This window comes from Cucurbitaria berberidis (assembly GCF_010015615.1).
Source record: "Cucurbitaria berberidis CBS 394.84 unplaced genomic scaffold K460scaffold_1, whole genome shotgun sequence".
Lineage (NCBI taxonomy): Eukaryota > Fungi > Ascomycota > Dothideomycetes > Pleosporales > Cucurbitariaceae > Cucurbitaria > Cucurbitaria berberidis.
In genome coordinates, this window is record NW_024468935.1 from 5,858,718 (window position 1) to 5,885,910 (window position 27,193).

The 27,193-nt window shown below is 50.7% G+C and overlaps 14 protein-coding genes across 14 annotated transcripts; 7 read left to right on the top strand and 7 right to left on the bottom strand.

Annotated features, from left to right (window-relative positions):
* Nucleotides 1-821: 821 nt before the first annotated feature.
* K460DRAFT_391917 (kinase domain-containing protein) lies at nt 822-2,037 on the bottom strand (the record flags this gene model as incomplete). Its single annotated transcript, XM_040935856.1, has 2 exons — nt 822-1,480; nt 1,533-2,037. 2 exons carry the CDS (start codon nt 2,035-2,037, stop codon nt 822-824), a joined length of 1,164 nt encoding a protein of 387 aa, XP_040794252.1.
* A 711-nt stretch (nt 2,038-2,748) lies between these two features.
* On the top strand, nt 2,749-3,749 carry K460DRAFT_39443 (uncharacterized protein). Its single transcript, XM_040935994.1, has 3 exons — nt 2,749-3,016; nt 3,185-3,355; nt 3,447-3,749. Exons 1-3 carry the CDS (start codon nt 2,814-2,816, stop codon nt 3,634-3,636), a joined length of 564 nt encoding a protein of 187 aa, XP_040794253.1. The 5' UTR covers nt 2,749-2,813; the 3' UTR covers nt 3,637-3,749.
* K460DRAFT_298969 (uncharacterized protein) lies at nt 3,533-4,796 on the bottom strand (the record flags this gene model as incomplete). The annotated part of the gene is made up of 2 exons (XM_040929783.1): nt 3,533-4,665; nt 4,718-4,796. The coding sequence occupies 2 exons, from the start codon at nt 4,794-4,796 to the stop codon at nt 3,863-3,865; spliced, it is 882 nt and encodes a 293-aa protein (XP_040794254.1). The 3' UTR covers nt 3,533-3,862.
* Nucleotides 4,797-5,079: 283 nt separating this feature from the next.
* Nucleotides 5,080-6,059, top strand: K460DRAFT_373642 (NAD(P)-binding protein; the record flags this gene model as incomplete). Its single annotated transcript, XM_040934602.1, has 3 exons — nt 5,080-5,120; nt 5,179-5,231; nt 5,281-6,059. The coding sequence occupies 3 exons, from the start codon at nt 5,080-5,082 to the stop codon at nt 6,057-6,059; spliced, it is 873 nt and encodes a 290-aa protein (XP_040794255.1).
* Nucleotides 6,060-6,925: 866 nt separating this feature from the next.
* Nucleotides 6,926-8,732, top strand: K460DRAFT_270837 (2-methylcitrate dehydratase; the record flags this gene model as incomplete). Its single annotated transcript, XM_040927678.1, has 4 exons — nt 6,926-7,195; nt 7,248-8,025; nt 8,082-8,266; nt 8,319-8,732. The coding sequence occupies 4 exons, from the start codon at nt 6,926-6,928 to the stop codon at nt 8,730-8,732; spliced, it is 1,647 nt and encodes a 548-aa protein (XP_040794256.1).
* Nucleotides 8,733-9,234: 502 nt separating this feature from the next.
* On the top strand, nt 9,235-10,646 carry K460DRAFT_39394 (uncharacterized protein). The gene is made up of 2 exons (XM_040935960.1): nt 9,235-9,466; nt 9,520-10,646. Exons 1-2 carry the CDS (start codon nt 9,420-9,422, stop codon nt 10,466-10,468), a joined length of 996 nt encoding a protein of 331 aa, XP_040794257.1. The 5' UTR covers nt 9,235-9,419; the 3' UTR covers nt 10,469-10,646.
* Nucleotides 10,647-10,823: 177 nt separating this feature from the next.
* On the bottom strand, nt 10,824-12,026 carry K460DRAFT_270649 (uncharacterized protein; the record flags this gene model as incomplete). Its single annotated transcript, XM_040927667.1, has 3 exons — nt 10,824-11,134; nt 11,288-11,788; nt 11,837-12,026. The coding sequence occupies 3 exons, from the start codon at nt 12,024-12,026 to the stop codon at nt 10,824-10,826; spliced, it is 1,002 nt and encodes a 333-aa protein (XP_040794258.1).
* Nucleotides 12,027-13,547: 1,521 nt separating this feature from the next.
* K460DRAFT_413226 (ribosomal protein L37ae) lies at nt 13,548-14,301 on the top strand. Its single transcript, XM_040937596.1, has 4 exons — nt 13,548-13,587; nt 13,637-13,716; nt 13,778-13,902; nt 14,003-14,301. Exons 1-4 carry the CDS (start codon nt 13,578-13,580, stop codon nt 14,064-14,066), a joined length of 279 nt encoding a protein of 92 aa, XP_040794259.1. The 5' UTR covers nt 13,548-13,577; the 3' UTR covers nt 14,067-14,301.
* A 740-nt stretch (nt 14,302-15,041) lies between these two features.
* Nucleotides 15,042-16,627, bottom strand: K460DRAFT_274136 (glutamine synthetase/guanido kinase; the record flags this gene model as incomplete). The annotated part of the gene is made up of 3 exons (XM_040927936.1): nt 15,042-15,815; nt 15,871-16,127; nt 16,195-16,627. The coding sequence occupies 3 exons, from the start codon at nt 16,625-16,627 to the stop codon at nt 15,042-15,044; spliced, it is 1,464 nt and encodes a 487-aa protein (XP_040794260.1).
* Nucleotides 16,628-17,537: 910 nt separating this feature from the next.
* Nucleotides 17,538-18,632, top strand: K460DRAFT_272628 (short-chain dehydrogenase-like protein; the record flags this gene model as incomplete). Its single annotated transcript, XM_040927815.1, has 2 exons — nt 17,538-17,584; nt 17,837-18,632. The coding sequence occupies 2 exons, from the start codon at nt 17,538-17,540 to the stop codon at nt 18,630-18,632; spliced, it is 843 nt and encodes a 280-aa protein (XP_040794261.1).
* A 243-nt stretch (nt 18,633-18,875) lies between these two features.
* On the bottom strand, nt 18,876-20,833 carry K460DRAFT_401717 (ALDH-like protein; the record flags this gene model as incomplete). Its single annotated transcript, XM_040936446.1, has 4 exons — nt 18,876-20,057; nt 20,108-20,114; nt 20,171-20,589; nt 20,639-20,833. The coding sequence occupies 4 exons, from the start codon at nt 20,831-20,833 to the stop codon at nt 18,876-18,878; spliced, it is 1,803 nt and encodes a 600-aa protein (XP_040794262.1).
* A 1,338-nt stretch (nt 20,834-22,171) lies between these two features.
* Nucleotides 22,172-23,152, bottom strand: K460DRAFT_39598 (uncharacterized protein). The gene has a single exon (XM_040936076.1). The coding sequence runs from the start codon at nt 22,766-22,768 to the stop codon at nt 22,277-22,279; it is 492 nt and encodes a 163-aa protein (XP_040794263.1). The 5' UTR covers nt 22,769-23,152; the 3' UTR covers nt 22,172-22,276.
* A 768-nt stretch (nt 23,153-23,920) lies between these two features.
* On the bottom strand, nt 23,921-24,475 carry K460DRAFT_401718 (Rpr2-domain-containing protein; the record flags this gene model as incomplete). Its single annotated transcript, XM_040936447.1, has 1 exon — nt 23,921-24,475. One exon carries the CDS (start codon nt 24,473-24,475, stop codon nt 23,921-23,923), a length of 555 nt encoding a protein of 184 aa, XP_040794264.1.
* Nucleotides 24,476-24,780: 305 nt separating this feature from the next.
* On the top strand, nt 24,781-26,885 carry K460DRAFT_362446 (P-loop containing nucleoside triphosphate hydrolase protein). Its single transcript, XM_040932638.1, has 4 exons — nt 24,781-25,233; nt 25,671-26,087; nt 26,137-26,497; nt 26,551-26,885. Exons 1-4 carry the CDS (start codon nt 25,002-25,004, stop codon nt 26,855-26,857), a joined length of 1,317 nt encoding a protein of 438 aa, XP_040794265.1. The 5' UTR covers nt 24,781-25,001; the 3' UTR covers nt 26,858-26,885.
* Nucleotides 26,886-27,193: the final 308 nt, after the last annotated feature.

Below are 27,193 nucleotides of genomic sequence, written 5' to 3' on the forward strand. Positions count from 1 at the left end.
GTAAAAGGAGAGAACCACGACGGCAAACTATGGGATCTTTCAGACTCATGCTTGCCCAAATGAGGCCAATCGCGCGGCCTACCCTGGGCATATTCCAACAGCTCTGCGACAGCCACTCAGGCCAATATCACCTAGAGCGGATGGCCATTTGGAACTAGATGAGCAAAGCTAGGGTTCAAACAGCAGCAAAAGCAGAGGAAGTCACAGATGGCATGAAGTATAGAACAGCATGCAAGGTAGCGATAACATAGCGGATCTGGAATGGACACTTGTACAGATACATTCCATGTCATATTCACGCTGCTGAGGTTAGCTTATAGCATTATACCTTCATTTACAAGAACCGAGCTCTTTCGAGCTACACCAATTCGTTCCTCCGCTGATCGCGACCCTCCACTGTTGGATCCGATATACTCCTGTGTGCTCATTAGCTGGGCAAAGGCCATGAGATTGATACTGCATAACCAAAGCGAAACCTGGCGCCATATCCTGTCGAGTTGATAAAGACTAGGCTCGGCATTTCCTTACCAACTCCACCCATGATATCTTCTGAACCAATCGTTACTACTATTGCAGGAAGTTAACTACAATATACGAAATACATACCTTGCCCATGTGTGGTCACTTCTCAGGCCGCAAATAGTAGTTGAGAACGACTAATTAATAATTTCATGCTACCAAGTAAACAATTCAAATATGGCGAAGTAAACGAAACGGGGTTGAAGACTGATCGAATTCATACACATCAAAGAGTGTGTTCTTGGATACTCGCTATGCTAAGTAAGAATAACGTAGATACGGAAAAGCCGAAGAAAAGAGTATTAGGCACTGTAGACTCTCATGACGGCTTGAAATGAAACATTGCACAAAAGTTGCGCAGCGGTCATCCGATGCTGAGGATTATAAGAGAACCCCTTTCGCATAAAGGACAGTACGTGAGCACGCTCGGTCGGACTGATATTCGGGCGGGCGCGTGCAATCATTGCTTCAAGGGTGTGTTCAGGCTGCTTCTTCGGATCATACCATGAAGCGTCAATTCTAGTGGGTTGGTGATAAGAGCCGGACCAAGTTTGCGGTAGTGGGCCGAGGACTTTGACCATACCAGGCAGCACATCACCGTAGATGGACCAGGGGAGAGTGCCGAGATAGAGCTCTGTGAAAAGACACATGTAGCTCCACATGTCGCTAGCAGAACTTGGGTCTGTGTTATGAAGCCGTTCCGGGGCACACCAAGCACTAGGTGACTGTGGCTTGTAGTTTGCTGAAGTGCCTGCGTTCATTGCTAGACCAAAATCGCCGAGATAGAATGATTTAGTGAGTAAGCTGGGAGGGACCATCACTGGCCTAACAAGCTCTCCCTGCATCCCATCCGGAGTTTGCAGGGGGATCTTTTTAGGCCGGCCGAGGTACTGGTATTTCATCTTGATGTCGTAGGCGTCTAGGGGTACAATGCCGCACATGGTGTTTTTGTCGTTCAGATCTATATAGTATAAGCATAAAGGATACAAACCAAAGGGGGGTTATGAACGGACCTCGATGGACGATGTTGGCGTCATGCAGGCAATCCAAAGCTTGTAGCACCTGCTTCGCCGCGGACATTCGATCGGCCATAGACATACTGGCGAAGCAGGAGTGGAGACTGGGGCCTCGTAGGGGAAACACCAGGACTCTATGGCGACCTTTGGGGCTAGGAAGCGAGAAGGTTTCGCGAGAAAGGAGAAGTTTAGACGTGTCCCGGACGCGCTGGCGAATTTCGTTATGCATAGTGCTTTCAGGGTCTGCCGTGCCTCTGGCAAGAATGGTGATCTTGAGTGCGACGTCCTTCTTTGTGACGATGTCATGGGCCATCCAGACGGTAGAGAAGCCGCCGTGGCCGAGTTTATGCTCTATGCGATATCTCTGAGCCAGGACGTTTCCAATACAGATTGGATAGTAGAATGGTTGCTGAAAGTATAGTAAAAGAGGTTCAGCATTCTCCTCGAGATCGTCGACATCTTCCTCGTCGTCAGAGTTTACAAAGTCGCCGCAGTCAGTCATGGTGAGGGTGTGATTCGACGTGATGGTCGTACGTCTCAAGATGTTGTCACTGGGTCGGGAAGAGCATTGGAGAAGCTAAAGAAGAAGAGGGGTTACGGGGTAAAGATTGAGAGAGACCATGGCGATGCGACGCAGCGGAAGCGCCGTCATCTTAAGCATTCTGGGATCTGCTATCTCTGGAGAGGTCCATTTCTAGTCCTTGATGCGGTGACGAATGGCGTGGAGAGGCTAAGAGCAGAGACAGACATTGGCCAGGCCATTACCTAAGTTGCTATTAAGCGTCGAGGGGAGGCGACATATTTCCCGTTACCTTGCGTGAGATGTAAGATTACTACCTAACGGATCCATGGCGTCGGGTAAGCCCGAACAACGCATCGAAAAGCGCTTACTGCCAGACACAGAAGGGAATTAGCGGGGTAGTGTTAGCGGGCGCTTATAAAAGTACCTTATGTGCGTCAAGCAGCCTTCTCATAAACGCATTGAACTTGAAATAACTGCAACAGTCTCAAAAGCTGTCTCTTTGTCGTTCCCGGGATTTCAACTCTCTGCGCAAACTCACCAAAGAGTGCTTTTTGAAACATGGCGAAGTATAACACTAAGGAAATTGAGAACGCCAAACGAGTCTCAGGACCGTTTACTCTGTTCAACCAAGGGTTTATACTAGAGTTTCTTGACCCCCCTGAATCTTTGGATGCTACGTAAGCCGCTCTGCCTTCCAACCTCTCTTACGTCTCTTCTTATCAGCCAAGCTCATCATTGTTTCCGCCAGTGTTCTTATGCGAGCTACCTACACAGGCGCATCGCAGAAACTAGGCAAATCACATCCGCAGTCGCCGCCTCTGCATCTCCATTTCGATCAGTTCGAGAGCTTTTATGTTGGGGCTGGGAAGGTGGGTACGACGGATGGGTGGGCCGCGGAAGATCGTGTGTGGACGAGGGAAGACGCGCCGCTGGATATAAAGCCGTGGGAACCGCATCGGTGCGTACCAGCCTTGTCTTATTCCGTTCTACGTTGTAATTGGAAGAAGGAGAAATCTAGATCCGACACAAGGGAGAAAGTAAAAAGATAGGCGGAGAAAAAGTCGAGAAAGGCCAGAACCGTCATCAGTGAGTTGATAATGAGGGCTGATTTGATCCATGTGTATAGGTTCTGGCCATGTCCAGATGCAGAGGAAGACAGCGTGCTGTACCTCTGGGCGCACCCAACTGGGACGCCCGAACCCATGGATAGAATGTTCTTCGACAATCTACTGCGCTATCTTAGCGATGTGACTGAGAAGAAGGCGAGCTTGAGTCTGCTTCAGGTCATGGTTATGCAGTAAGCCATCCCCGTCCTCTGCCCTTCTTTTTATTCATGATGACCCATCTACAAGGTTGGCATGAAGACATTCAGCGCTAACACTCCTCAGACATGCAACTGCTTCAGCACTTGTCATGTTCCCAACAGCGTGGTGGCTAGGTCCGATTCGGTGGTGGGTTCCGTGGACGCTTCAGCGTATGTGTGCGTGGGTGGGGAGATGCTGTGGGTATATGGCGTTGATGGAGCAGTATACGGACCAGGAAGAATGGAAGGATTTCCTAAGGGCGAAGAAGGCTTGATCTTTGGGTCCAACTTCCTGTATAACTGTGAGATGGCGTGTCGAGGCTGGAAGGAGGGGAGTGCACTGTAGTCCTCCACCCTACTTTGTCAGCCGTCATGCCCTGTGTGGCTGTCTTCCGCTTCAATTTGAAGAATGCGGAATATATCAGAGCACTGGGAAAGGTCTAAGATGGTGAGGTAAGTATGTTCGGGTATTTTTTGAAGTATCAACACCTAAGCCTCAGTTTACTTCTGTACAGCCTCCGCGTAGGACTTATCCAGAGATACCGATTTCTTGATCAATTCTCCCACCACGAACGGAATACAGTCTTGTGGACCATAGTACTTCAGATCAAATTTGTCCCACTTGCCTGCATCTCTCAGATAATCCCACGTATGTCTTTGCAACTCGCATCCCCCCATAAAAAATGGCCAGCCCAAAAGTGTGTACACCAACTGCATGAATCGCGCTACGACTCTGCCTTCGGTCCTCCAGGGATTGGCAACATGCTCGCAAACCACCATTCGACCTCCAGGCTTCAAAAGATTGTACAGCCCTGTGATGGTCTGTTGGGGGTGGGGAACGCCGCAGAGGACGCGGACGCAGCATATCTCGTCGAAGATGCCTTCTGAAGCTAGACCGCCTTTCCCGCTTACGTCCAGGATGCCGCTCTTGTGGAGAGCTGGGATGAGACTCTCAGGCTCTGCACCGCAGAGAAGCGCGTGGTATTTTGCACCGAAACCTGTCTCCTGCGCCCGTCGACGCAATCCAGAGTGCAAATCTACCGCCGGTTCCGCACCGTACATGGCACTGATCAGGTTGGGGTTGAAACGTGGAAGGATCTCTCCAGAACCGGGACCGATATCTAGAACTACACCTTTGCATGTAGAGAGAAGTTGAAAGAGCGGGCCGGGCATTTCTGCTGACATCATTTCACCGTTGTTGTTCCAGACGCGAGCGAAGGATTTGTAGCGAAGTTGAGTGAGATTGAATAGGGCGAATGGGCGGCGTTCAACGAACACTACTTCCAGGATGGTCATGATGAAATCTAGTTTCTCGTTAACGACGTATTGATAGCGTTATTGGGAAGATGAACCGACGGTATGCTGATAACAAGAGAAGAATTGCAGGGCGTAGGAGCGTTGGGGCCCGCTCTCCCAGCCATTGATAGGCAGTCATGTTTTTTGGAGGGTCCTAAGGACTGGGAAGTGTGAGGGTTGAGATTGTTAGGAAAGAAACGGAGAAGGTCTTTATGCTTTCTAGCTAGACATTGCTAGGCTTATTGTTAGATCCGACTCTTGGCGAAATAGCGGTAGTCTGGAAGTGGTACAGAGGTGAAGGATGGGATGTGGGTGAGAGTGGGGCAAGTTCAGCCGAGGCATGGTCCATGCACAGGCCTTTAACATCATCGTGAAGCCTACAAGGTTGAATATGTTAGTGTCTCTGTACAACAAGGGTTATAATGGCTAATACCGAAAGGACAAGATACGCGCTGATCACTGGGTATGTTCATCATATCAATGTTTGGGGGCTTCCAGGAAGCTTGAGCTTACGTCGGTAGCTGTACGCCCGGTGGCATTGGCCATTTCCTGGCTCTCGAATTCGCTGCAAAAGGTACGACCCGTCACAGGCACACAGCATTCGCATCGGCTGATATATATAGGCTTTCAAGTACTCGGAACCGTCCGCAACCCTTCGAAGTACGATTCGCCCCACGCAAACATTACATACCTCCCTCTCGAGCTCACGAGTAACGACTCCATACGCGAACTCCGCAAGCGTGTCACCGAGATCACAAACGGGAAGCTTGATATTCTATACAATAATGCTGGGCGCAACTATGTTGTTCCAGCGCTCGACTACGAAGAGGACGAGCTGCGCGAGCTGTTCCAAGCGAATGTCTTCGCCGTCATGAGGATGTGCAAAGAGTTCGCGCCGTTGTTGATCGAAGCAAGAGGCACAATCGTACAAACTGGATCGCTAGCAGGCTTAATGCCGTATGTTTGGGGCGGGCCATATAACGCGTCCAAAGCAGCACTTCACGCGTATTCAGACACACTGCGTGTCGAACTCGCACCGCTCGGCGTCCGCGTCATAAACATCGTAACGGGGGGTGTCATGTCTAACATCGCAAGGACACACCGTGTTTTGCCGCCAGACTCGTACATGCAGCCTCTTGCGGATGACTACGAGAGGAGGTTGACCCATAGCCAGCAGCTGGGAATGGATACCCAACAGTATGCCAGGAGCTGCGTGAGGCAGGTTCTTGGTGGTGATGGCTGGTTCACCAAGCAGAGGTGGATATGGGAAGGGAAGATGAGCTGGATCGTATGGTTTGCCTGGACGTATCTTCCGGTCAGCGTCTTGGACAGATACTTCACTTCAAAGTTCAGGTTGAACAAGTTGAGGGGTACCGTGGGTCCAGACAAGAAGAGTAGGTGAAATACCGATTTTTGGAGACTTGTGTTTTGATATGGAGTTCATACATGCGTTGTAAATTACACTGCCCGGTACCCAAGTGCGTCCACATATTAGCGGTGGTATACGATCAGGCAGCAGAATTTCTCAAGTTTCAAAGCATTCTAACGCAACAATGAGCTAGTCTAAACATACTCCACGTGTCGTTGATGTGTTTTCCAGGTACATGCATGCTCTTGGATATTTGGTAATCAAGATAGTCCGTTCACCCTTGATCTGTGTATGGCGAGTGGACGTGGACGAAGGAGGCGAGATGTCACTTCAGTGACTTCAACAGCTGGTGATGGACTGGACATTTGTAGCCTTCAAATAGATATTTGTGATCGTTTTCCAGCGTGAGCAGAAGAACACAAAATCATGCCGTAGTAGATACTTTGAATTGAAAAAGGTGTATTAGGCGGGGAGATTCGGTAACTTGGATCCTGGGGCGTTGGCGGTAGTAGCCGAGAGGTACCTGGGGACGATGCGGGGTAGTAAAAAGCCTTTGAACGTAGAAGAAGCTCCCCACTGCATGAAAAATAGCTTTGAATATCTGGAGCCGGCCGTAATTGAACACAAGGAAATATATAATCATCAAGTGACCAGATCTTGAGGTAGCTATGGCCTTGAGCACAGGTTGAGCCCCGCGGATATGTTCAACCTGCAAGCTGATGCCTCGGTTGACCACGGCCCATCCATCCTCCCGAACTCTGCAAGCCGAGCAATGTTCCTGCTTCGGCTCTGAATTCTTCCTGCAAAAAGCCTACAGTCCTCTAAAGCGCGTAGTACGACACTCCCTTTTCTCTAGAGCTGCATTGACGTCGTCCGGCACGACAGAAGCTAATCTAACTATGTCGGCCTTCAGTCGCAACCTGTGCAGCACCGCCTCACGAAACCTCCGTCAGCGGTCTGGCGTCATAAGCAGAGCTATAAGGCCAATTGCTCTCCGAACTGCTCCCTCGAACCCAATCACTACCCGAACAGCAGCCGCAGCTTCGTTCTCCACCATGTCATCCCTCAAGAGCGCCGCACCGCCCGTCAAAGGCAAGCGCGAGTACGATCCCGAGATCAAGGACATTGCAAGCTACATCCACAACACAGCCATCGATTCAGAGCTCGCGGTAGGTCAATAAATCTGGTTGTTCAAACCCTAGCTAATGTGAATTCATGTAGTACGACACTGCTCGATGGGTCTTCGTTGACACCCTTGGTTGCGGTCTCGAAGGCCTTCGCTTCGAACAATGCAGGAACATTCTCGGCCCCGTCGTAGAGGGCACCATCGTCCCGAATGGTACAAAGGTGCCTGGTACAAACTACCAGCTCGATCCTGTGAACGGTGCCTTTAACATTGGTGCTATGATCCGATGGCTGGACTTCAACGACTGTTGGTTGGCTGCTGAGTGGGGTCACCCCTCAGACAACCTGGGTGCTATTCTCGCGACCGCCGACTGGATTACACGAACAAACAAAGCCGGGGGCAATCTTGGCAATGGCAAGATCTTCAAGGTCAGAGATGTCTTGGAGGCTATGATCAGGGCACACGAAATCCAGGGCTGCATGGCTCTGGAGAACTCGTTCAACAAGGTCGGCCTGGACCACGTTATTCTGGTCAAGCTCGCCTCAACGGCAGTCGTGTCTAAGATGATGGGTCTCAACGAATCTCAGACTCGTGATGCCATCTCACAAGCTTTCGTCGACGGCCAATCAATGAGGACCTACAGGCACACGCCCAACACCATGTCGCGCAAGTCCTGGGCTGCTGGTGATGCTTGCCAAACTGCTGTCAACCTCGTCTTGAAGGTGTTGAAGGGCGAGCAAGGCTTGCCCACTGTTCTCTCTGCCCCCACCTGGGGCTTTTACGACGTCAACTTTGGCGGCAAGCCCTTCCAGTTCCAGAGAGGATATGGCAGCTATGTAATGGAGAACGTTCTCTTCAAGGTCTCCTACCCTGGTAAGGCCCCCACGGATCATTCCTCTCTTATAGTATTAATACTGATCTCCGTACAGCCGAGTTCCACTCGCAGACAGCTGTCGAAGCTGCCCAACGCATAAACAAAAAGCTGAAGGCCCTGGGCAAGAGCGCCGAGGACATCGAGGGTATTGTTAACAGGACGCACGAGGCCTGCATCCGAATTATCGATAAGCAGTTCAAGCCTATGGAGAACTTTGCTGATCGCGATCACTGTGTTCAGGTAAGTCTTACTGTTCAGATGCTCGCAAGGCAGTGTTGACCCTAAATCGTAGTACATGGTCTCAACCATGCTCGTGTTCAACCGCCTCGAGGCTACTGATTATCCCGATGACAGCGAAGCTGCAAACTCGGCGCTCGTTGAGTCTCTCCGCCAACGCATTAGCTGCGTTGAAGACCCACAATTCACGAAGGACTACCATGACCCAGAGAAGCGAACCATCTCCAACGCGCTCACTGTCACGCTCAAGGACGGCACCGTCCTAGAAGAAGAGGTCGTTGAGGCTCCTCTGGGCCATCGATTGCGACGTGAAGAGGCGAAACCTGAGATCCTCGCGAAGTACAAGAGGCATCTCGGCCCCCATTATCCGGCAGAACACGTTGACAAGCTCGTCTCGCTGGCACAGGACGCAAAGACGCTCGACAACATGGACATCGACGAATACGTCGACCTGTATGTAAAGAACTAGAACTAAACCTTGGTTCCGGAGTCCTAGGTAGATTAGAGACTGGTCACTTCCGTGCCCTAAGTGTTTTGGTACATCACGAAACCATGTTCTTGCCAATGCCATCAGATGCAGTCGAAGGCTCTGCTTCTCGTTTATCAGCTTCTTATATGTCACTACTTCTCATAATAGTCAATTTAGACGTCACGATGTACCGTGTTCATCATCGTAGCGGGGAACTTATGAGGCAAGTCATACACCACGGAGATCACGCGCCAGACCACGCTATCGCGTGCAAGTAGACATCAAGGCCTGTGTGATGTCTACTGCATGAAGCTGATATAACAGTTTCGAAGAGTGTTCGTAAACCATCAGAGAGATAACGAGAAAAGTGTCGTTTTCATTAACCTCAAAGAAACGCCAGAGGATGATTTCGCTGAAGTGTCTCTATTCAACTCGATAATATAGAGGTTGACTATCTTTGCCCTTTTCCGAGCTTCCGATGTCGCGGTCAGCATAGCTTCGTGGAGCCGCATGCAACCGACGCAGGCCGGAAATCTAGAATGCTTATCTCCGCACTTGTAAACATCTACCTGGTACACTGTTGTGTAGGAATATATCGGCACCTTCTTAACACTTCGATACACCGAGCAGTAAACCATCATTTCCCTTCCCAAATTCGCCCTTCACTTTGTTGGGTATCAAGATCCCATGTTTAGATCTGTGAAAAGAACCACGGGCATAACTGCGTTGCGCAGGTAAGTGTCTACAAGCATGGCGGTGTATATGAAAGTTGTTCACAGTATAATAGACCACTTGTATTGATGTTATCGCCGGCCAGGAACTCTTCGACTAAGCCGGCAACAGAGAATTTAATACACCCTGAAGCTACGTCTTCCGCAGAACAGCAATACAAGATCATTGAGAAAACCAAGAACTTCGAAAAGATTCAAGCAGCACGCCCCGACTTCGATAACTCCAATAAACCTATCGAAGTGACAAGACATCCCAACCCAGCATGGCAATACGGCCACGGCTCGCCGAATTTTGATCCCTCCAAAAAGCACCTAGAAGTAGATCCATATGCATCTCATCGACCAATGGTCAACAACTACCGGCTCCTGATCTCAGACATCGCACCCCGGCCAATTGGCTTCATCAGCACTATATCGGCAGACGGGAAAACAAAAAATCTCGCGCCTATGAGTTACTTCCAAGTCATCGACCACGACCCACCCATGTTCGTCATCGGCTTCTCATCCAGGCCTGGAAGAGTGAAAGATACCTATCGCCACTTAACAGAGACAAGGGAATGCGTCATCAACACCGTCTCAGAAAACATGATTGAAGCCGTAAACGCAACGTCCATCGACGCTCCCTACGGTGTATCGGAATGGGCTATTTCCGGTTTGCACGAAGCGCCCTCCTCGACCGTGCGCCCAGCTCGTGTGCACGAATCTGTTTTCTCTGTCGAGGCTAAGGTTGTGGATATCAAGGAGTTCAACGACCATCAGAAAGACGGGATGAGTGTAGCGGGTATGGTGCTGGTTAAGGCGACGCGGTTTTGGGTCCGTGAAGATGCTGCGAATGAGGAGGTGAGCCATGTTGATCTAGATGTTTTGAGGCCGCTCGCTCAGCTTGGGGGCATGGCATATGGGCGTATTGGTTCGACGTTTGAGTTGCCGAGGAGGAGGTGGAGTGATGAGTGTAAAGGGAGTGAAGTGTTGTCTAAGCTAGAGAAAGAGAAACCAGATGTTTGAGACGTGCTTTTGAGGCCGTTCAACGTGGAGACCTTAGTTGGATATTAGACCAAGGACGCGCATAGCGCTATGTGTGATTGAATTCAGCAAGTACGCAGCACTTGACGGAAAGGTAGGTTATGACGCCGTACACAGGCCGAGTGGGTTTTGCTTCTGTACCGTTCAGGTAACATTATCGCTGCTTGCACGCCCGTTCATATATATTTGCGTCCTTGGCCCGATGTTGGATGGACCTGATACCTTCACGATGAAGGGTTCAAATTCGAGGGAATTAAACAACCAATTGGGATCTAAATGCCACGTCCAAACGCCAAAATTCCATCTGCGCCAGTATCGTTACAAATCTTGCACTTCATCACCACAATAGTACACCGGCGATAGCCAACAATGGAGCTACCGCCAAACCATGGGAAGTCAACATCCCAGGAGCAGCATTAGCCGTCTGTTGTGCTAGACTAGTGCTTGCTGTCGGACTTCCAGAAGCTCCCGCTCCTCCAGTAGGTCCAGCTCCCCCAGGACGGTTCGATGGGCTGATCGCTGGAGCTATCGTGGAAGCGCCGGGCGCGCCCGTCTGGAGGACGCTGGAGGCACCAGCGAGATCAGTGGCAGTGGTCCGCCTAAGAGAGGTTACTGATGGGCGACTATCGTTGCCTCCCCTAGATTCTTCTAGTCTCGATGAAGGCAAAGTTGAATTCCCTGGTCGATTTGTATCCCCCGTTGGCCTTGCATTTGCCGCGCTCGAGGGTGGTTGACGAACCGCCGAAGTCGCAGTTGATGTTGGTACCGCAATCGCACTCGACGTCGGTATAGCAGCCGCACTCGATGACGGTGCAGGAGCAGCACTCGACGCCCTCGCAGCAGAGCTCGGCGCAGGCTGTGCAGACGGCGAATTATCAGGAACCTTATTTGGCTGATCACCTCCACAGTTTGCTGTTCCGCCCAACTTCACTACCATGCCTACTCCCGCCGCAGCGTCACTCAACCCATTATCACTCTGGAACTTTTGAACATCAAAGTTCTCCCCCTCAGCTGGCAACTGCAGCTGATCTATTTGCTTGCGTCCGGGATTCGTATACATTAGGAAGGTGTATTGTCGATTGTCACCTGTCTCCCCCAGTGCACCAGGCGCCTTGTAGTCCAGCAGTGCAGCGGATTGGGTATCAATGTTCGTGATCTGGAAGTTGTTCTTAAAATTGGCACGGGCATAGTGCAATTTGCGCGCATTTGGGCATGTGGTGTCGATCATGAGGATGGTGTAGAGTGTTGTGGGGGAGATACCGCTGCTGTCGCCGAGAGCAAATGTAGGTTCTTTTGCGACAGCTAAGAGTCATGTCAGTTATGGCCATTCAAGAGTTGGGAGAGACTGACCATCTTTTTCGAATGACGTTCCATCTTCGAAGCCATTTACAGCTTCGTTGGTGTAAGAGACTTGAACTTCCTTGCCGGTAGATTTGAAGCCGGCTCGTAAATCCTCAGGTACGACGTCTGATTGCTGTGCTCTAGTGACGACTAGCAGTGCCGTGATTACCGCTGCCTGTCGGAAATATCTCGAGGCCATTATAGCGTAGCGTGTGAATACTGATTAAAAAATATGCGCTGTGTGGTAGTCGAACAATAAGGTGAATGCGTCGAAATCAGGCACAAAACAAAATAAAGTAAACTTGTGCTCAAGCTTAATACACCTTACAACCCCAGGCTTTATACATCCTCAGTCATTGTCGCATGCCTAGACTTCATGCGTAATGGCTGTGCCACACATGTCACAGCCAGCTTGGCCCCAAACTGTACATCACGCCTAAACAGGACACAAACCCGTTCGACCTAAACGTCCGCCAAAACAAGCCGTGTATTCGAAGGTCAATCCGTCTCCAGACGTCAAGCGCGCAGGATTTCAGAGAGTCGAGCGTCAGTGGTACTTGGTGAACTCGTCAGCTCAGCCGGTTTCATAGTCGTTTCGGAAGTGGTTGAGCCGAGCGCATTGAACGCAACCTTAACCCTCGAGCAATAGTGTTACTGCACCACAACTTCAAAAAGACCTGGCTCGCCAAAAGATCTAGTACCTCGTTGTGTAGATTTGGAGCGGGTGTGAACTTAGTGTAAGCTTTACAAGTTGTCGAGGGCCTCTAGGCTCACTTGCTCTATATTCGCAGGAACTGAAAGACCACAATGCCGCAGTACTTTTTATGCGAAACGCTCACGCCTCGTAGTATTTGATTTATTGCCCATTATGTTCTGCGGGAGATCGCTCAACATCGACGTTTAGCATTGGACTCGTTTTCTGTTCAGTTTCAGCATTTTTCAAAAATGTCAGCCTTGACATGGTCGTGTACCATGCCTCCCCCCCATTTACAATGACTAATAATAGATCAAGCCATCAGCAAACACTTGCTCCTCTTGGGCGTTTAGTGATGCCTTCTTGATTGAGAGTGTTCGTAGAGATGGTATATTGAATAGTAGCGAGATACTGCGCACTTCGAAACTTCGAACCGGGTCAATAGTGATAATTAGAGTGTGTACTTGTTCGAATGACTTCGCGGGTCTGAAGTGTTTTCGTCGATGTGCGCGTGAAGCCGTGTCAGGAGGTATTCACTGCCGTGCGTCACATCTAACCACTGTGAAGATCCGTAGAAGTAGTTCGTTTGGTAGGTTGGGCATCAAGTTTTTCTTGCCCACGATCAAAGGTGATCCTGCAGGAGCATTAGATATCATCTGTACTAGGAGATGATTTTGCAGAAAGAATATTGAATGCTGTTAGGAATGCAAGAGAGAGGTATTGATTTGAGAATGAACAATGACGCAGCTAAGTCGTTGCGATGAAGGCGAATATGTGTCTGGTATAGCTCATGAGGTATTTTCGAGCGTCTCAGAAACTCATGCCACAAAATTATAATTCGTAGATCCATGCAGCTTGCCTGCAGGTGATCTCTACTTGACAAGATGAAGATGATGCGGCTACGACTAGCTGCAATGAGACCTCGCACAGACGGAGCGTGGTTGTTCCGGCTAAGCGAATCTTGGCGGAAGTGGAGCCCACGAAATTCCACCTCGAAACTGCGACCATGGAGAAGATACCTTCCACCTCCCCGTCAAACACACAACAACCGCCAAAATGACCAAGCGTACGGCTCCCCTGCTCCTTGTGGGAAACGATTATTGATTGCGATGTAGGCACAAAGAAGGTCGGCATCACCGGAAAGTACGGTACCCGTTACGGTGCCTCGCTCCGTAAGCAGGTCAAGAAGATGGAGGTGCGTACACGTCGGAGATTCTCTGTCGCTCAAAGGATGCAATGCTCATGGTTCCATACAGATCACACAGCACGCCCGCTACGTGTGCCAGTTCTGCGGAAAGAACGCAGTCAAGCGCACCGCCGTCGGTATCTGGAACTGCCGATCCTGCCGCAAGACCACCGCTGGAGGAGCCTACACCGTCTCGTAAGCCTCCCACACAGCGTCGCATATTACCCCACTAGCGAAGGACTTGCAAACGATGTTTGCGCGAAAATGAGGACAACGCTAACAGACCCCACTACAGTACTCCTGCTGCCGCCGCCACAAGGTCAACGATCCGTCGTCTCCGCGAGATTGCTGAGGTTTAAGGGAACATTGGGCACTGGGATGGTGGAGTTCTTCGAGCGTGTTTCTCTGCATCGGCAGCCATTATCCGATTAAGATGGCTCACAGCAGCATTCGGATGCCGGTCCTGTAACGATCATGGGTTTATCAGGATTTCTCACAAAACAATGGCAACTTCATGACCAGTCATGTTTCTCCCGACTTGCAGCGTGATGAAGCAAGCAATGACAGGCATTCCTATGAACCAACGGAATTTACATGCTGCGTACTGCGTACTGCTCTCGTCTGATCGTTTGATATATCTCGCCGTGCCCGCTCGCTCTGGATGGACTGTATAACCCGCGAGGTTGAGTCCCTCGTCTCGATAATTGGCTGGATAATTGGCCAGACATTTGACAACACGAAAGACTTCGACCATTTACATTCCGCACTAAACTTTGTTTACGAAATTTCGTACTCTTAGACTAAATCCCGCCGACACTACCAAGGTTACAACAAACCTTGTCATGGTAGGGATGCTCAGTTCATTCTCCTTCAGGGTACCCAGAACATTCTGTGTCTTATGAACTACTATAGCATGCTTCTTTCAACCTTAAGCGCGAGTGTAGATACTGTTCTGCCATGAGTTCTGTGTTGATTCGACATTTCCTCAGTTGTTGATGGCCACCAAGCTGTTTCTTTCTGTCACTTTCTCGTCTCTCTCCGCTGCTTTGTCCACTACCGCTCCTTCTAGATATGGATATGCGATGCTTTTGCCACAATCAGCTCCTTATTGTGTAATGCGACGAGCTTCAACCAGTTCCCTGCGCCCAGACAGCATGATCATACGTTTCTGAAAGACGTTCGATACAGCAAGTTTACCACATGTCACCCGATGCAAATCCCTCCCCCATTGACGCGCTCGGAGACAGCAAGAATGGCAATGGTATCGATATACGCGTTGTAAAGTACATAATCCAACATATATTGCGTGCACCTTTCCAGCTGCTGGTCTTCCACTAAACCGTCTCGATATACCTCCTAACCTCCCAGTCCGTAACTGCCTCATCCCAAAGCCTAATTTCATGCTGCCTCGTCCCTCCAAAATGGTCCACAAACTCATCTCCAAATACCTCTCTCGCTATACTCTCTTTGCGCATGAACCTCTCTGTCGCCTCCTTGAGACTCTTCGACAGTCTCTCTCCCTTATCCGCTGCCCCACCCACATCCTCGCCCTTGCCCAAAGGTGGTATCGAGATCTCGAGCTTCTTCTCGATGCCGCGCCAGCCGAGTGCTAAGATGGCAGCGAGGACGAAGTGTGGATTGGTGTCTGCGCCAGGGACGCGGACTTCGAAACGTGTGGCTTTTGCGGAGGCAGTAGGTGGGGATATGAGGCGGATTGATGCGGCGCGGTGCTCGAGACCCCACGAAACGGTTACGGGAGCCCAGAAGTTCTCTACTAAACGCTTGTAGCTGTTCACATTCGGAGCTAAGATGGGCATAATATCTGGCAGTCCCTCGATCAAGCCCGCTAGGAAATGCCTACCTAGGTCGGATAGGTAGCGGATGTCGGAGTATGGCGCATCTTTGTCTTCTTCGCCGCGGTAGAACAGGTTCTTGCCCTCTTTATCAACGATCGAAACGTGCATGTGGCCGCTGTTTCCAGGGAGGCCTTCGCGCGGTTTCGCCATGAAGCAAGGCGTTATGCCGAATTTGGAGCCGAGGGATTTGACGACAAGTTTGAAGAGGGAAGCTTTGTCTGCCATTTGTTGGATCTCGCCGAATTCGAGGGCCTGTCATATGTCAGTCATCCATCCTACGCAGAACCTTCTAGGTGTGGTGTCCTACAGCTTCGAAAACTCCCGGCCCAGACTCTGTATGCCACCCCTCAATTCCGCAATTGAACTTGGCGCAACTATCGAAGATGCCGTAGTAGTACTCTTGATTATGTACTGGCCGCGTTATGCTGTATCCGAACATGCCCTCCGTCAGACTCGGGAGCGCATTGACAGGGTTTTCGCGTAGGAATGCTGCGGTACTGGAGGAATTCCTCTCTGATCCATCGTGGCCTTGCGGGGCGCGGAACTGGTAGAACTCATATTCGGCTGCATGGAGACAATCAGCTTCACACACGACGCACAGCAGCCGCTCTACTAGTAGCGATGAACTGACCTCCTGCCATTGCGCCATATCCATTCTCCTTCAGCTTATCTACCGCGCGCTTCAACAGGCTGCGCGGACACGCGCTCAGTGTCTCGTTCGTATCAGGGTCATGGAAGCTGATGAGAAAGAAGGGCACATTGTCCTCCCACGGTATCCTCCGGTACGACGATAGATCTGGCACGGCAATCAAGTCGCGGTATCCGTTCTCCTTATTTGAAATGCCCAGTTCGCGGAAGTATGTCTGATCGTGCATGTCCCAGCCAAAGATGACGCTGCAGAAGCCAAAGCCTTCTTTCGCTATGCTAAGGAATTTCTTCTTGGCCATGAGTTTGCCGCGCAACAGGCCGTCCACGTCTACACCAGCGACCTTGACTGCCAAATCATCTTTGAGGAGCTCGGGTAGCTGTTCGACGGTTATCGTGGAGTTGGGTTCGGACGCCATGGCGGTGGAGACTCGGGCGAAGTCCTTTTATTTGTTAGCCGCTGAGTGATATACAGAGGATATAGAGCGTGTTAAAAGGATAAGGATGAGGAGGCCAAGCAGGTTTCAAGCGGGCAAACGGCTGGAGGTGAGCTAGACGACACGGCTCAGACGCGATAGTTGTTGAGCTTGGGCCAATGAGGGGTGTTCGGAATATGCATATGGTATGCGGGCGCGACATCATCCTACCTCAGCCTTGCAATTCATGTGTTACAGGCTATATATTGCGTTACTCTCGTGCGCTCCTTATCTCTGCTGACTCTGTGTTCCAGAGCGGCTGCTATCCCAACGCGACATCGTGATGAAGCAACAGCACCGACGGCTGAGATACCCACGTCATCGGTGGCGGGGCAGACATTTAACCTCCTTCACACATTGACGGGCGGCTCTCAAGGCATGCAAATGTACACGAGGCCTGTCCAAGCGAGCCTGTGACTATCGTCAACTTGTCCACCGCCCTTTGGCCACGATCCGAAATGACCGCCGCCAACATGATTTCTTATCGAAGCATATCAATGCAATGGGCCGACTTCGGGACCCTCAGCTTGACGTGACCGACCGATACTGTCCGTTCATTCCATACTCCCTCACGCGCACTCTCGACGCCGATTGCCCTCAATTACATCGCCTTCCAGAGTCCGATTCCAGAGTAAGTTTGCTGTTATGCTTGCATTCGCTTTTGGGCAATCTTTCCTCATTCACAGCCACATGCTGTGTCCATGACCCCTCGTTCAGTATATATTAGTCATATTTTGCAATTTGGTTCAAGATTTCGCCGCCCACTCACTCGACGTTTATATTGATTTCCTTGCAGACTCTTAACACTACTACCTTCACCTAAACAATATCTATCGCGAGGCATACATTCAATATGGGTCGACTTGAAGGCAAGAACTGCATCATCACAGGCGGCGCTGGGTAAGCAAAAATATTATCCACACCACGAATCACGACCCTTTCTCAAATGTCTCTTCTTTCTTCGTAAATCATCAATGTCTCAGGTTTCGTGCCTACAGTGTGGAAGCGTCATGATAACGAGACGTCGGATTTCTTTCTTTTATATTTCTTTCAAAAGTTTCCCAATGTCTACTTCTTTACCTGAAGGATGAACCAACATACACACATAGCTCGTTACACAGGGAGAAATACATCTCGCTAACGATGTTTCAGTGGAATTGGACTCGAGACAGCCATCCTCTTCCTCCGAGAAGGTGCCAACGTTCTGCTTTCCGACATCTCCGGCCCAGCGCTAGAGAAAGCCGTCACCAAGCTCAAGGAACTTGTCCCAGAGGCCAAAAAGATCGAGACCAAGATCACCGATGTGTCAAAGGAACCCGATGTCCAGGCCATGATTGAGCACGTGGACTCATGGGGCGGCGTCGACGTCCTCTTCAACAACGCAGGTATCATGCACGCCGATGACGCCGACGCCGTCGACACGCCTGAAAAGATCTGGGACCTGACGCAAGCCATCAATGTCAAGGGTGTATGGTTTGGCAGCAAACACGCCGTCCTGAGCTTCCGCAAGCACGGCAAGAAGAAGACATCCATCATCAACACCGCCAGCGTCGTGGCCATTGTCGGCAGCGCCACGCCCCAGCTCGCCTACACAGCAAGCAAAGGCGCCGTCCTAGCCTTGACTCGAGAACTCGCCATGGTCCACGCACGTGAGGGCTTCAGGTTCAATGCACTCTGCCCCGCGCCGTTGAACACTCCTCTCCTGCAAGATTGGCTCGGCGACGACGCTGCGAAGCGTCACAGGCGCGAAGTCCACTTCCCCACCGGCCGCTTCGGCGAAGCCATTGAGCAAGCTCAAGCAGTGCTTTTCTTGGCTTCTGATGAGAGCAGCTTTGTTAACGGAACCGACTTTGTGGTTGATGGTGGCATGACGAGGTGCTATACTACGCCTGATGGACCACCTACGGAGCCGCCCAAGAACAACGCACCTTCCACGGCTCATTACTAGAATAGATGGGATCACGGCTCTCTGCTAGGGTATATGGGATGGAGCGGAATCGGTTTGCTTTGCTACCAGGACTACAAGGATGTTTTTGGAGTACACGAATCTAGATCGGCGATAGACCATGGGTCTGGATTACGAATTTGTGCAAGAGGCTTCTTTCGTCTCATGATGGTTATGTACTGCTATATAAACTTATAGATGCCATGACAACGATCTTTAATATATATCTAAAGACCATCAAACATCTCAGCGTCCCAGCACGCCCTTCAGACCTCTAATCTTCCCTTTCAAGTCCCCATAACCCAGCCACACGATGCCCTGCGCCATGTTCCAAGCCTTCTTACCTGCACCCTCACCCTGCAGAGGAATGTCCATGGGCGGCGGTATACCAGTTTTGATACCAGCCCATGCCCATCTATCTCGCGTAATGCTTTTCTGATTGCATACACCTCTCAATCCTTCCTTGCCTGCAAACCGACCATACCCACTTCCCTTCGTCCCTCCAAACGGCAGTTGCACCATGTACGTAACAGCAAAATCATTGACGGCAATCATTCCAGCGTGCACTTCGCGAACCACACGCTCGAGATCGCGGGTGGATGTGCCGTAGACAGAGGCGCCGAGCGCGTAGGAGGTGCTGTTTGCAATTGAGATGGCGTCTGAAACAGAGGACGCACGCATAAGGAGGAATACAGGGGCGAATAGCTCCGTTTGTGCGATACGCATGGTGGGCGTGACGTCGACTATGAATGTGGGTGTGAAATAGTGGCCTTTGGGATGGTCAGGGTGCACGTAGCGTTTTCCACCGGCGAGAAGGCGGGCGCCATGTTGCACAGCATCTTGGATCAAATCCTCCAGCTGCGAGAAGTTGGCGTCGGAGATCGAGGCGCCGACGTCGATGGGTGTATCTGAGGAGGTGTTTAGGATGGAGCCTGGTCGGAGGGCTCGGATCTTGGGTGTTAGGTATTCAACGAGACGATCATAAACTTTTGGCAGTACGATTACACGCTCGATGCCTATGCAGTTCTGGCCTGCAGACTGGAAGGTGCCACGCATGAGGATGCTTGCTACGCGCTTGAAGTCGCTATTCGATAGATCATCGAGTAGTATCGCAGGATCCTTGCCGCCCAGCTCCACGCATACTGGTGTCAAAGCTTTCGCGGCTGAGGTGCAGACATAGTGCGCTACCGGTCTTGATCCGATGAATGTGATATGCGAGACCGAAGGGTGGGAAGTCAGGTGGTCGGCGACGTTGGGCCAGCAGACGACGGATTGGATGATGTCGGGAGAGTGGCCGCAGGCCTCGAGGGCGCGGGTTGCGATTGAGGTGAAGTACGATGAGGACCAAGCCGTGGCTTCGGAGCCTTTGACGATGATCGCATTGCCAGCGAAGATACTGGCGATGATGGGAGATATAAGGTTGTGGAACTACACTGAGTCAGATATTACACACCGCACAAGAACTTCGTGAAGCTTACGGGATAGCTAGAAGCACGTTAGTTCGAGTCGTCCATATTCATACAGCGGTTCTCAGTACTCACTTCCAGCTCACACAAGCCGCTACTACTCCTAACGGCTCCCAAACGACCTCATTCCACTTATACATCATCAACAAGTTGCCCGCCCGCCTCTCACTCCTCAAGCTTTCCTCTCCATGTCTAATTGTCCACCTCAGCTTCTCTACTGTCACCAAGATCTCCCCCAAACTCGCGTCCACCATCGTCTTGCCCGAGTCCAGGCACGCGACGCGTGCAATCGCCTCCTGGTTCTCGAGAACGAATTTGAGCATTGTGCGCAGCACTTTGCGGCGCTGGCGGAAGGTTGTAAGCGCCCATTTTATCTGGGCGGATTGGGCTTTGGAGATGGCGCGGTCGATGGAGGCGGGTGTAGAGGGGTTGATGCGGCCGAGAGCTTCACCTGTTGCGGGAGCGTAACATTGAATTAGGGAGGAGCCTGAGACCTATAAAACGTCAATGGATGGAGTGCGATATGTTTCAATATATTGGTACCTTTAAGGATGGCTTCTCAAGCACCTCACCCTTCCATCCAGCCTCTGCTTGCTCTGGTAGCTCGACGACATACTTGACAGGCGCCTCTGGGTCTGCTCGACAGAAGAACCAAATGATTGAAAGTGCTACCGCCCAAAGTAAGCTGTACAACACAACGCTAAAGTCGTTATCAGCTCGTGCCGTGATACGCTCCATCTTGCGCAATGGCAAGCCAGAACTCGTGTCGAAAAGTCGCTGGACCCTGGCACTTTCGGATCGGGTATAGCGTGTAAGCGCGTCCACGGGTGGTCATATGAAACTCCAATTATTGTGGCGTCAGCCGTGCGAATTACTTGGGCTTCCGGGAGCGGAATAACATGACCGAACAAATCAAATGAATCGGAAGCCATCAGGTCAAAGTACTTATTCTGGCAACTTCTCAAAAAAGTGTCGATTGTAGGGGAAAGTCGTCCGGGACCATTCAGAGAGCTCACAGCTCTATGCCATGTGAGTTCATGGTTCATGATGCAGACATGAGTAATAATTACACCACCTTGTGTGTCGTCACATTGCAAGTGTTGACGGCTATATGAGGCGTCTTCTATCGTAACATCCTTCACGTCTGATGATTCGGAGCCCGTTGATGTAAAGGCAATGGGTATAATTTGCAAGTACCGGATGCAAGCAGAAGCCGTTGGAACGTCTTGTGGTACCTGAATTCTTATGTTACTTTTCGCAGTATCCTTCGTGGCTTTCGTCCCAGGATGTCTCCATAGACCTTCATGTCGTTAGGGAAGTTCGTCTGATACAAGGTAGGCGTCGAGACAGAGGAAAGAGAAGTGGCAGTTCAAAACTGCTATGGTAGAATCGAGTATCATAATAATTAAGTGTACATATATGCTCTCAACATTTGAGCATCGACTGGAATACATATTAAAACGTACTCGATGGTCAAAATGCGAACGCCCCCTCGCCGTGACCCTTTGCGACCAAGTCCAAACTCCAAACACTGTCCGTGATATGCCTGCCGGTACTCCTTACCTCTCTCAGAGAGTTCATAACAAAAGAAATCCCGATACTATGGCTTAAAGCTAGAAATGCATTGGTGCTTAATGAACCAGCATCAGATATCTACCTGAAATGGTTCAAACGAATGGGCAACTTTCGAACCCTCCTCAGAATTCGGTATTCACACAACTCGTATCCAGAATTCTACATTAGTGACCTTTGTGGATGAACGGGGCGTCGGGGTTTATATATGCGGTGACGGTGCTGGCTAGTATGAAGTTAGCGAGGAAGGAAAGGGCTGACATTGCGGTATTCTACCCTTTGGCCGACGCACATGAAGGTTTGGCGTGCCACAGGCGGTTTCTTGGAGGATGCTTGAAAAAGTCGTGTAGTATTTGGCGAGGTTTGTGCTGATGTCCAAGTGGAAGTCCAACGGCAGCATGATAGTGGCCTGCTAACACACAACTCGCAAGGGCTGTGTCGACCGAGGTTTTCTTGCCCTAAACCATCTCCATTACCCGCACTCTCCTAATGGTGACTCTTATTGCTACTGTTCGTTTTTCTCACTCCTTCATCATGGCACGCGATCTTGATGACCGTTTCGCCCCATGTTGAACAGCAGCGGTAGCAGAAGTTGCTCTGTTCAGGCCACTACTGGAACATTAGTTTTAATACAGGATCGTGAGAGTAAAGATGACATACAAATGCTTCTGGACACTTCAACTCCGAGGTTCCGCATTGCTGTAAGCATACTTTCTGACCACGTGGGTTGATGAGAGCGTCTTTGGGGTTTGTCCACTCTGAGGTCACAAGCAGCATGTAAAGGGATAGTAGAAGAAAAAGAGAAAGCATGGTAGCGTACTGATGACAGGCTGTCAAGCAGTGGGTGGGACATGTGAGATAAGCGGAGCACCTCGTGTTGCGTCGAAGTTGGTGTTCACAGCCGATAACCCCAGGCCGAAGGATCAGGCTAGTGGCTAACCGGGTCAGTGAAGCTTGGCCCGCAGTGATGTCACAACTTTTGAGATATTCGAGTCTTATGAAGGGGCTGCAGTTCATATATTTGTGACGCGAAGATTTGATGCTCTTGCTACACGATCTTGTCGTCTTGGATAACCATGTTCTGCTCCATGCTACAGTCATATAATCCTCCAGACCTGACTTCTAGTTTGGTAGTAGAGGTCACCCCTAGTTAAATAACTTTCAACTATTCTTGTTGTCTATATGATAATCATAAGCAAGCATCGCCTTCAATTCACTAGTTAGGAGGAGTCAGCACTTTCGTTGGTGTCGTTTCATGCTTCTATCTTTACTTCGATATGGAAGTGGTATACTCCTTGCTCGAGTAAACTGTTGTGCAAAAGAAATCCTTTGATTCTAAGGAACTGTTCTTTGGCTACGCAAGATGGCTTGGTGCTCACAGAGCGCAGCGTATAGACGTAGATATTTCTCGGCCACCATCAGTACAACTGAGGTATTGAAGACCTCAAACTGCTTTGCAAACGGATAGTCTGCATCGGCCAGAGTAGAAGACCTCGATGGGGAGGATTAAGGAGTCATAGCAACCTCAGTTTTGGCGTTGCGGTCCAATTAGTCATTAGACTTCGTTGTCGTCTCCGTCATAGATAATCAGGCGAGAGAAGGTGAATGGAGGTGGAGCAATGCACTGCCATGATAGCTTCTTGATTTCGAGCACCAGCGCTGACAGTATTGAAGAAGGACGGGCATCGGCAAGTCGCTCTGCACGGCTCCTACGGTGGAGCCAAATATATGGGTAAGAGTGGTTGACCCGAAGTCTTGGTGGGAATTGTGATATGAGAAACGCGGATGGAGAGGACGCACAGGGGCAACTGAACAGCCAGGTCTGTACAATGCTGCAAGTTACTGTGGCCGTAGAGATGGTAATTGAAGTATGCGTGCCGAGCTCAGCTCAATTCATTCGTTTTGCGAGGCTCTGGCGCAAATGTCGGTGGGATATTCGAAGTGGGCCTTGAATGGTATTGTCGCGGTGGTACAGATATTTGTGGGTCACTCCTGGCGATCCTTAATGCATGACTCGATCCTCCGACTTCATGTCCCCGCAGATGGAGATTCCTGTATGAGATGGATACCGAGTGTTGGTTGTGGAGTTCCGAAAAGCAGAGGTCAAATCAAGGATGTACTTGAGCTCTTCCTATTTGGGTTGATTGTTCTCAAGAAAACTCTTTGCAGGTTGTTAGTGCTTCCAGATACGGGCTCTTGACAACGACCCATGATAGTGGGCATGAGAGAGGAGGATATGAAATCTGTTTTCTCTCAGCCGGTGATAGAACTTTGTTCAGTGCCAGTGAGAGGGGCTGAGTCCGATTGTGGACCGTCCTCGGAGCCAAGGACCGACATGGTCTCCTCCAGAACAGCCTTCCGCTTGGATCGCTTCAGCTGTTTCTTTGCCCCGATAGGAAACCGCTTCTTGCCTCCGCAGATTTTGCACTCGACGACAAGGACGTCTGCACATGGTTTCTTGCCGCCTAGACTCTTGTTTTCAACAAGCTGGTTGGCAGTGCGCCCTGGAACGAGAATGGCGTTGCAGCTCTTGCACATGGAGCGCTTCAGGTCAACAGAGAGCCGCAACTGCCCCTTTCGTGACACTTGCTGGAGATCAGAGCCAAGCTGGAGAGCGAGAGGGGAAGGCCTTTCATTCTGATGCTCCCCTGGTTGAGCTGTCTGGTCGCCGAGGTTGAGACAGGCCTTGGACTCTTCAGCGGCGTTTTGTAAGGTGAGGTATGTGGCGGCCTGATACAGGAATGTAGTCCGGGCATGCAGGTGTTTGTTTGGAACACCCTTGGGCTTTGGAGTTTTGACTTTGCTCATCCTGTCGAGCTGGACAAACACATCGGCGAGTATGCAATGTTGGAAAGGATGTGAAAAAAGAGCACGATCCTGTTCGGCACCAGCCACTGCACTTTCTGGACGCTGCAATAGAATCTGTCACAACTGCTTCGGATACTGTTTGTTGCAAAATAGAGATCGCTGGTAGATGGTCTCAGACTGGTGTCAGGCTCGAGTTGCTGCACTCAGACAGCCGTTTGTCTTGTCGACCCGTTTGCGTTTAGCGTTAACGCAGAGGCCCGCGCTTTTTTGGCCTCGACATCGATCACCGCCCGCGTCCTCCCCTCCATTAACACGACCACCAACCGCAGCAGCAGCACAATCACCCTGTCGTGTTACTGTTCTTTGCGAATTCCCTGCTGATCTTCTTCTCTTCGTAGCCCTAGCTCCCAAATCACCGCCCTCCGGCACAACTACGACCTCGCCTTGTTTGGCAGCCTTGCTTTGCGACACGCGCAAACACCGACTCAACAACACCTCCACCACTACCTTCGTCATCTAATTCATCATGTCTCACGAGGAAGACCTTATCGACTACTCCGATGAGGAGATCCAGCCAACGGAGGCGCCCGCGAACGGCAGCGCAGCTGCGACAAAGGGCGGCCTCACTGCTGGCGACGCTGCAGGCGACAAGAAGGGCAGTTATGTCGGCATCCACTCGACCGGTTTCCGCGACTTCTTGCTAAAGGACGAGCTTGTGCGAGCGATTACGGACTGTGGCTTCGAACATCCTTCCGAGGGTTAGTCTAATCATTCCCCTCAGCCTTCTCCACCTACAAAGCGTCTGTCCATCCATCTGCGAAACAAGCGGTATCTGTCTTGCGACCATGGTCTATCTATACAGGAGCAAAGTGGCGAGGGACCCAGTGCCTTCCGCTACGTACCAGCTTTTACCGAATGCTGTATATGAAGGCGGTCGCACCGATTTCATATAGAAAGAAGTCTGTTCTTGATCAGTTCATTTTGGCGATCCTAGAAGACTGGCTTCAACGGATGCGCGCCTTTGTGCGCATACAAGAGGTGGCTTTGTTTTAGAAAGTTCGGAGGACAGACAAAGGATAGACAGATCGGCTCGCTCAAAAGGACCTTGCCAACGCAAGATGGACGGACGCTTCGCCTTTTACGCTTCGTTTCGATCGCTTTAAAGACTCTTTCTGACATACTTTGTGCCCTACAGTCCAGCAAGTTACCATCCCTCAGGCCATCCTCGGTAACGATGTCCTCTGCCAGGCCAAGTCCGGTCTTGGAAAGACAGCCGTCTTCGTTCTTGCGACCCTTCAGCAAATGGATGAGAAGCCCGAGCCCGGTGTCGCGACTATCCTTGTCATGTGCCACACACGAGAATTGGCCTACCAGATCCGCAACGAGTACAATCGTTTCGCCAAGTTCTTGCCCGATGTCAAAGTCGGCGTTTTCTACGGCGGTACACCCGTCCAGAAGGACATCGAGCTTCTGGGCAACAAGGAGACGCACCCTCACATCATTGTCGGAACACCCGGTCGTATCAACGCTCTCGTCCGCGACAGGCATCTCCGCCTTGCTAACCTGAAGCACTTTGTTTTGGACGAATGTGACAAGATGTTGGACCAGCCTGGTCAGTATAACTCTCGATAATATTTGCATATAGTCTAACCTCTGTCAAGATATGCGCAACGACGTGCAGTCCATCTTCCGAGCTACACCATCGCACAAGCAGGTGATGATGTTTTCGGCCACCCTAGCCAAGGAGATCCGAACCGTCTGCAAGAAGTTCATGCAGAATCCGTTGGAAATCTATGTCGATGACGAGAAGAAGCTGACGCTGCACGGTCTGCAGCAGTACTACATGAAGCTGGACGAGCGTGAGAAGAACCGCAAGCTCAACGATTTGCTCGACAGCCTGGAGTTTAACCAGGTCATCATCTTCGTCCGCTCAACCCTTCGCTGCACCGAGCTCGACAAGCTTCTTCGCGAATGCAACTTCCCTAGCACGGCAGTGCACTCTGGTATTGGCCAAGAAGAGCGGTATGTTCCTCAACCTATCCTCAACATGTCATTTTCATGCTAATTCATTCCAGTATCAAGCGCTACAAGGAGTTCAAGGATTTCCAGACCCGTATCTGTGTCTCCACCGACATCTTCGGCCGCGGTATTGACGTCGAGCGCATCAACGTCGCTATCAACTACGACATGCCCGACAAGGCGGATGCGTACCTCCATCGTGTCGGTCGTGCCGGTCGTTTCGGAACGAAGGGTCTCAGTATCTCCTTCGTCAGCAGCCCAGACGACGAGGCGGTGCTCAAGTCGATCGAGGAGCGCTTCCAGGTCTCGCTTCCTGAGTTCCCCGAGGACGGCATCGACTCCGCCACCTACATGGACAACTAAGCGCCCTCGGAGGAGGATTCGTGGCTGGTTCGGTTACGATAGTTGAAGGAAATTCTTGCGCACAAAAGTCGCCAACGTGTACGAAATCTACTCTCTAGCGGTAGTCCCGCTTTGCAACGGAAAAATATGAGCACGGCGTAGGTGGTTTGGCTTCTCATAGTTTCTGTATTTTAGTTCCGTTGGCAGCTTACCAGGATGGAACAAAACAAATTGGCACAGTTCCTTTGACCACTTCCCGTAGTATACATCGTTGCACTCGTGTATTAACGATGCGTGTCCTAACGATTGCTAAGTTCTGAGTTTTGATCTGACAGGGAACTCGTAAACCACTGGTAT

Excerpts from the sequence above, each read along its gene's own strand:
- K460DRAFT_39598 (XM_040936076.1), bottom strand. The coding sequence starts at position 22,768 with ATGACTGTAGCATGGAGCAGAACATGGTTATCCAAGACGACAAGATCG.
- K460DRAFT_413226 (XM_040937596.1), top strand. Across the intron at positions 13,717-13,777 it reads AGCAGGTCAAGAAGATGGAG|ATCACACAGCACGCCCGCTA; the intron begins GTGCGTACACGT and ends GGTTCCATACAG. Across the intron at positions 13,903-14,002 it reads GGAGGAGCCTACACCGTCTC|TACTCCTGCTGCCGCCGCCA; the intron begins GTAAGCCTCCCA and ends ACCCCACTACAG.
- K460DRAFT_39443 (XM_040935994.1), top strand. The coding sequence starts at position 2,814 with ATGCGAGCTACCTACACAGGCGCATCGCAGAAACTAGGCAAATCACAT. Across the intron at positions 3,017-3,184 it reads AAGCCGTGGGAACCGCATCG|GTTCTGGCCATGTCCAGATG; the intron begins GTGCGTACCAGC and ends CCATGTGTATAG. Across the intron at positions 3,356-3,446 it reads CTTCAGGTCATGGTTATGCA|ACATGCAACTGCTTCAGCAC; the intron begins GTAAGCCATCCC and ends AACACTCCTCAG.
- K460DRAFT_39394 (XM_040935960.1), top strand. The coding sequence starts at position 9,420 with ATGTTTAGATCTGTGAAAAGAACCACGGGCATAACTGCGTTGCGCAG. Across the intron at positions 9,467-9,519 it reads GGCATAACTGCGTTGCGCAG|ACCACTTGTATTGATGTTAT; the intron begins GTAAGTGTCTAC and ends ACAGTATAATAG.
- K460DRAFT_362446 (XM_040932638.1), top strand. The coding sequence starts at position 25,002 with ATGTCTCACGAGGAAGACCTTATCGACTACTCCGATGAGGAGATCCAG. Across the intron at positions 25,234-25,670 it reads CTTCGAACATCCTTCCGAGG|TCCAGCAAGTTACCATCCCT; the intron begins GTTAGTCTAATC and ends TGTGCCCTACAG. Across the intron at positions 26,088-26,136 it reads CAAGATGTTGGACCAGCCTG|ATATGCGCAACGACGTGCAG; the intron begins GTCAGTATAACT and ends ACCTCTGTCAAG.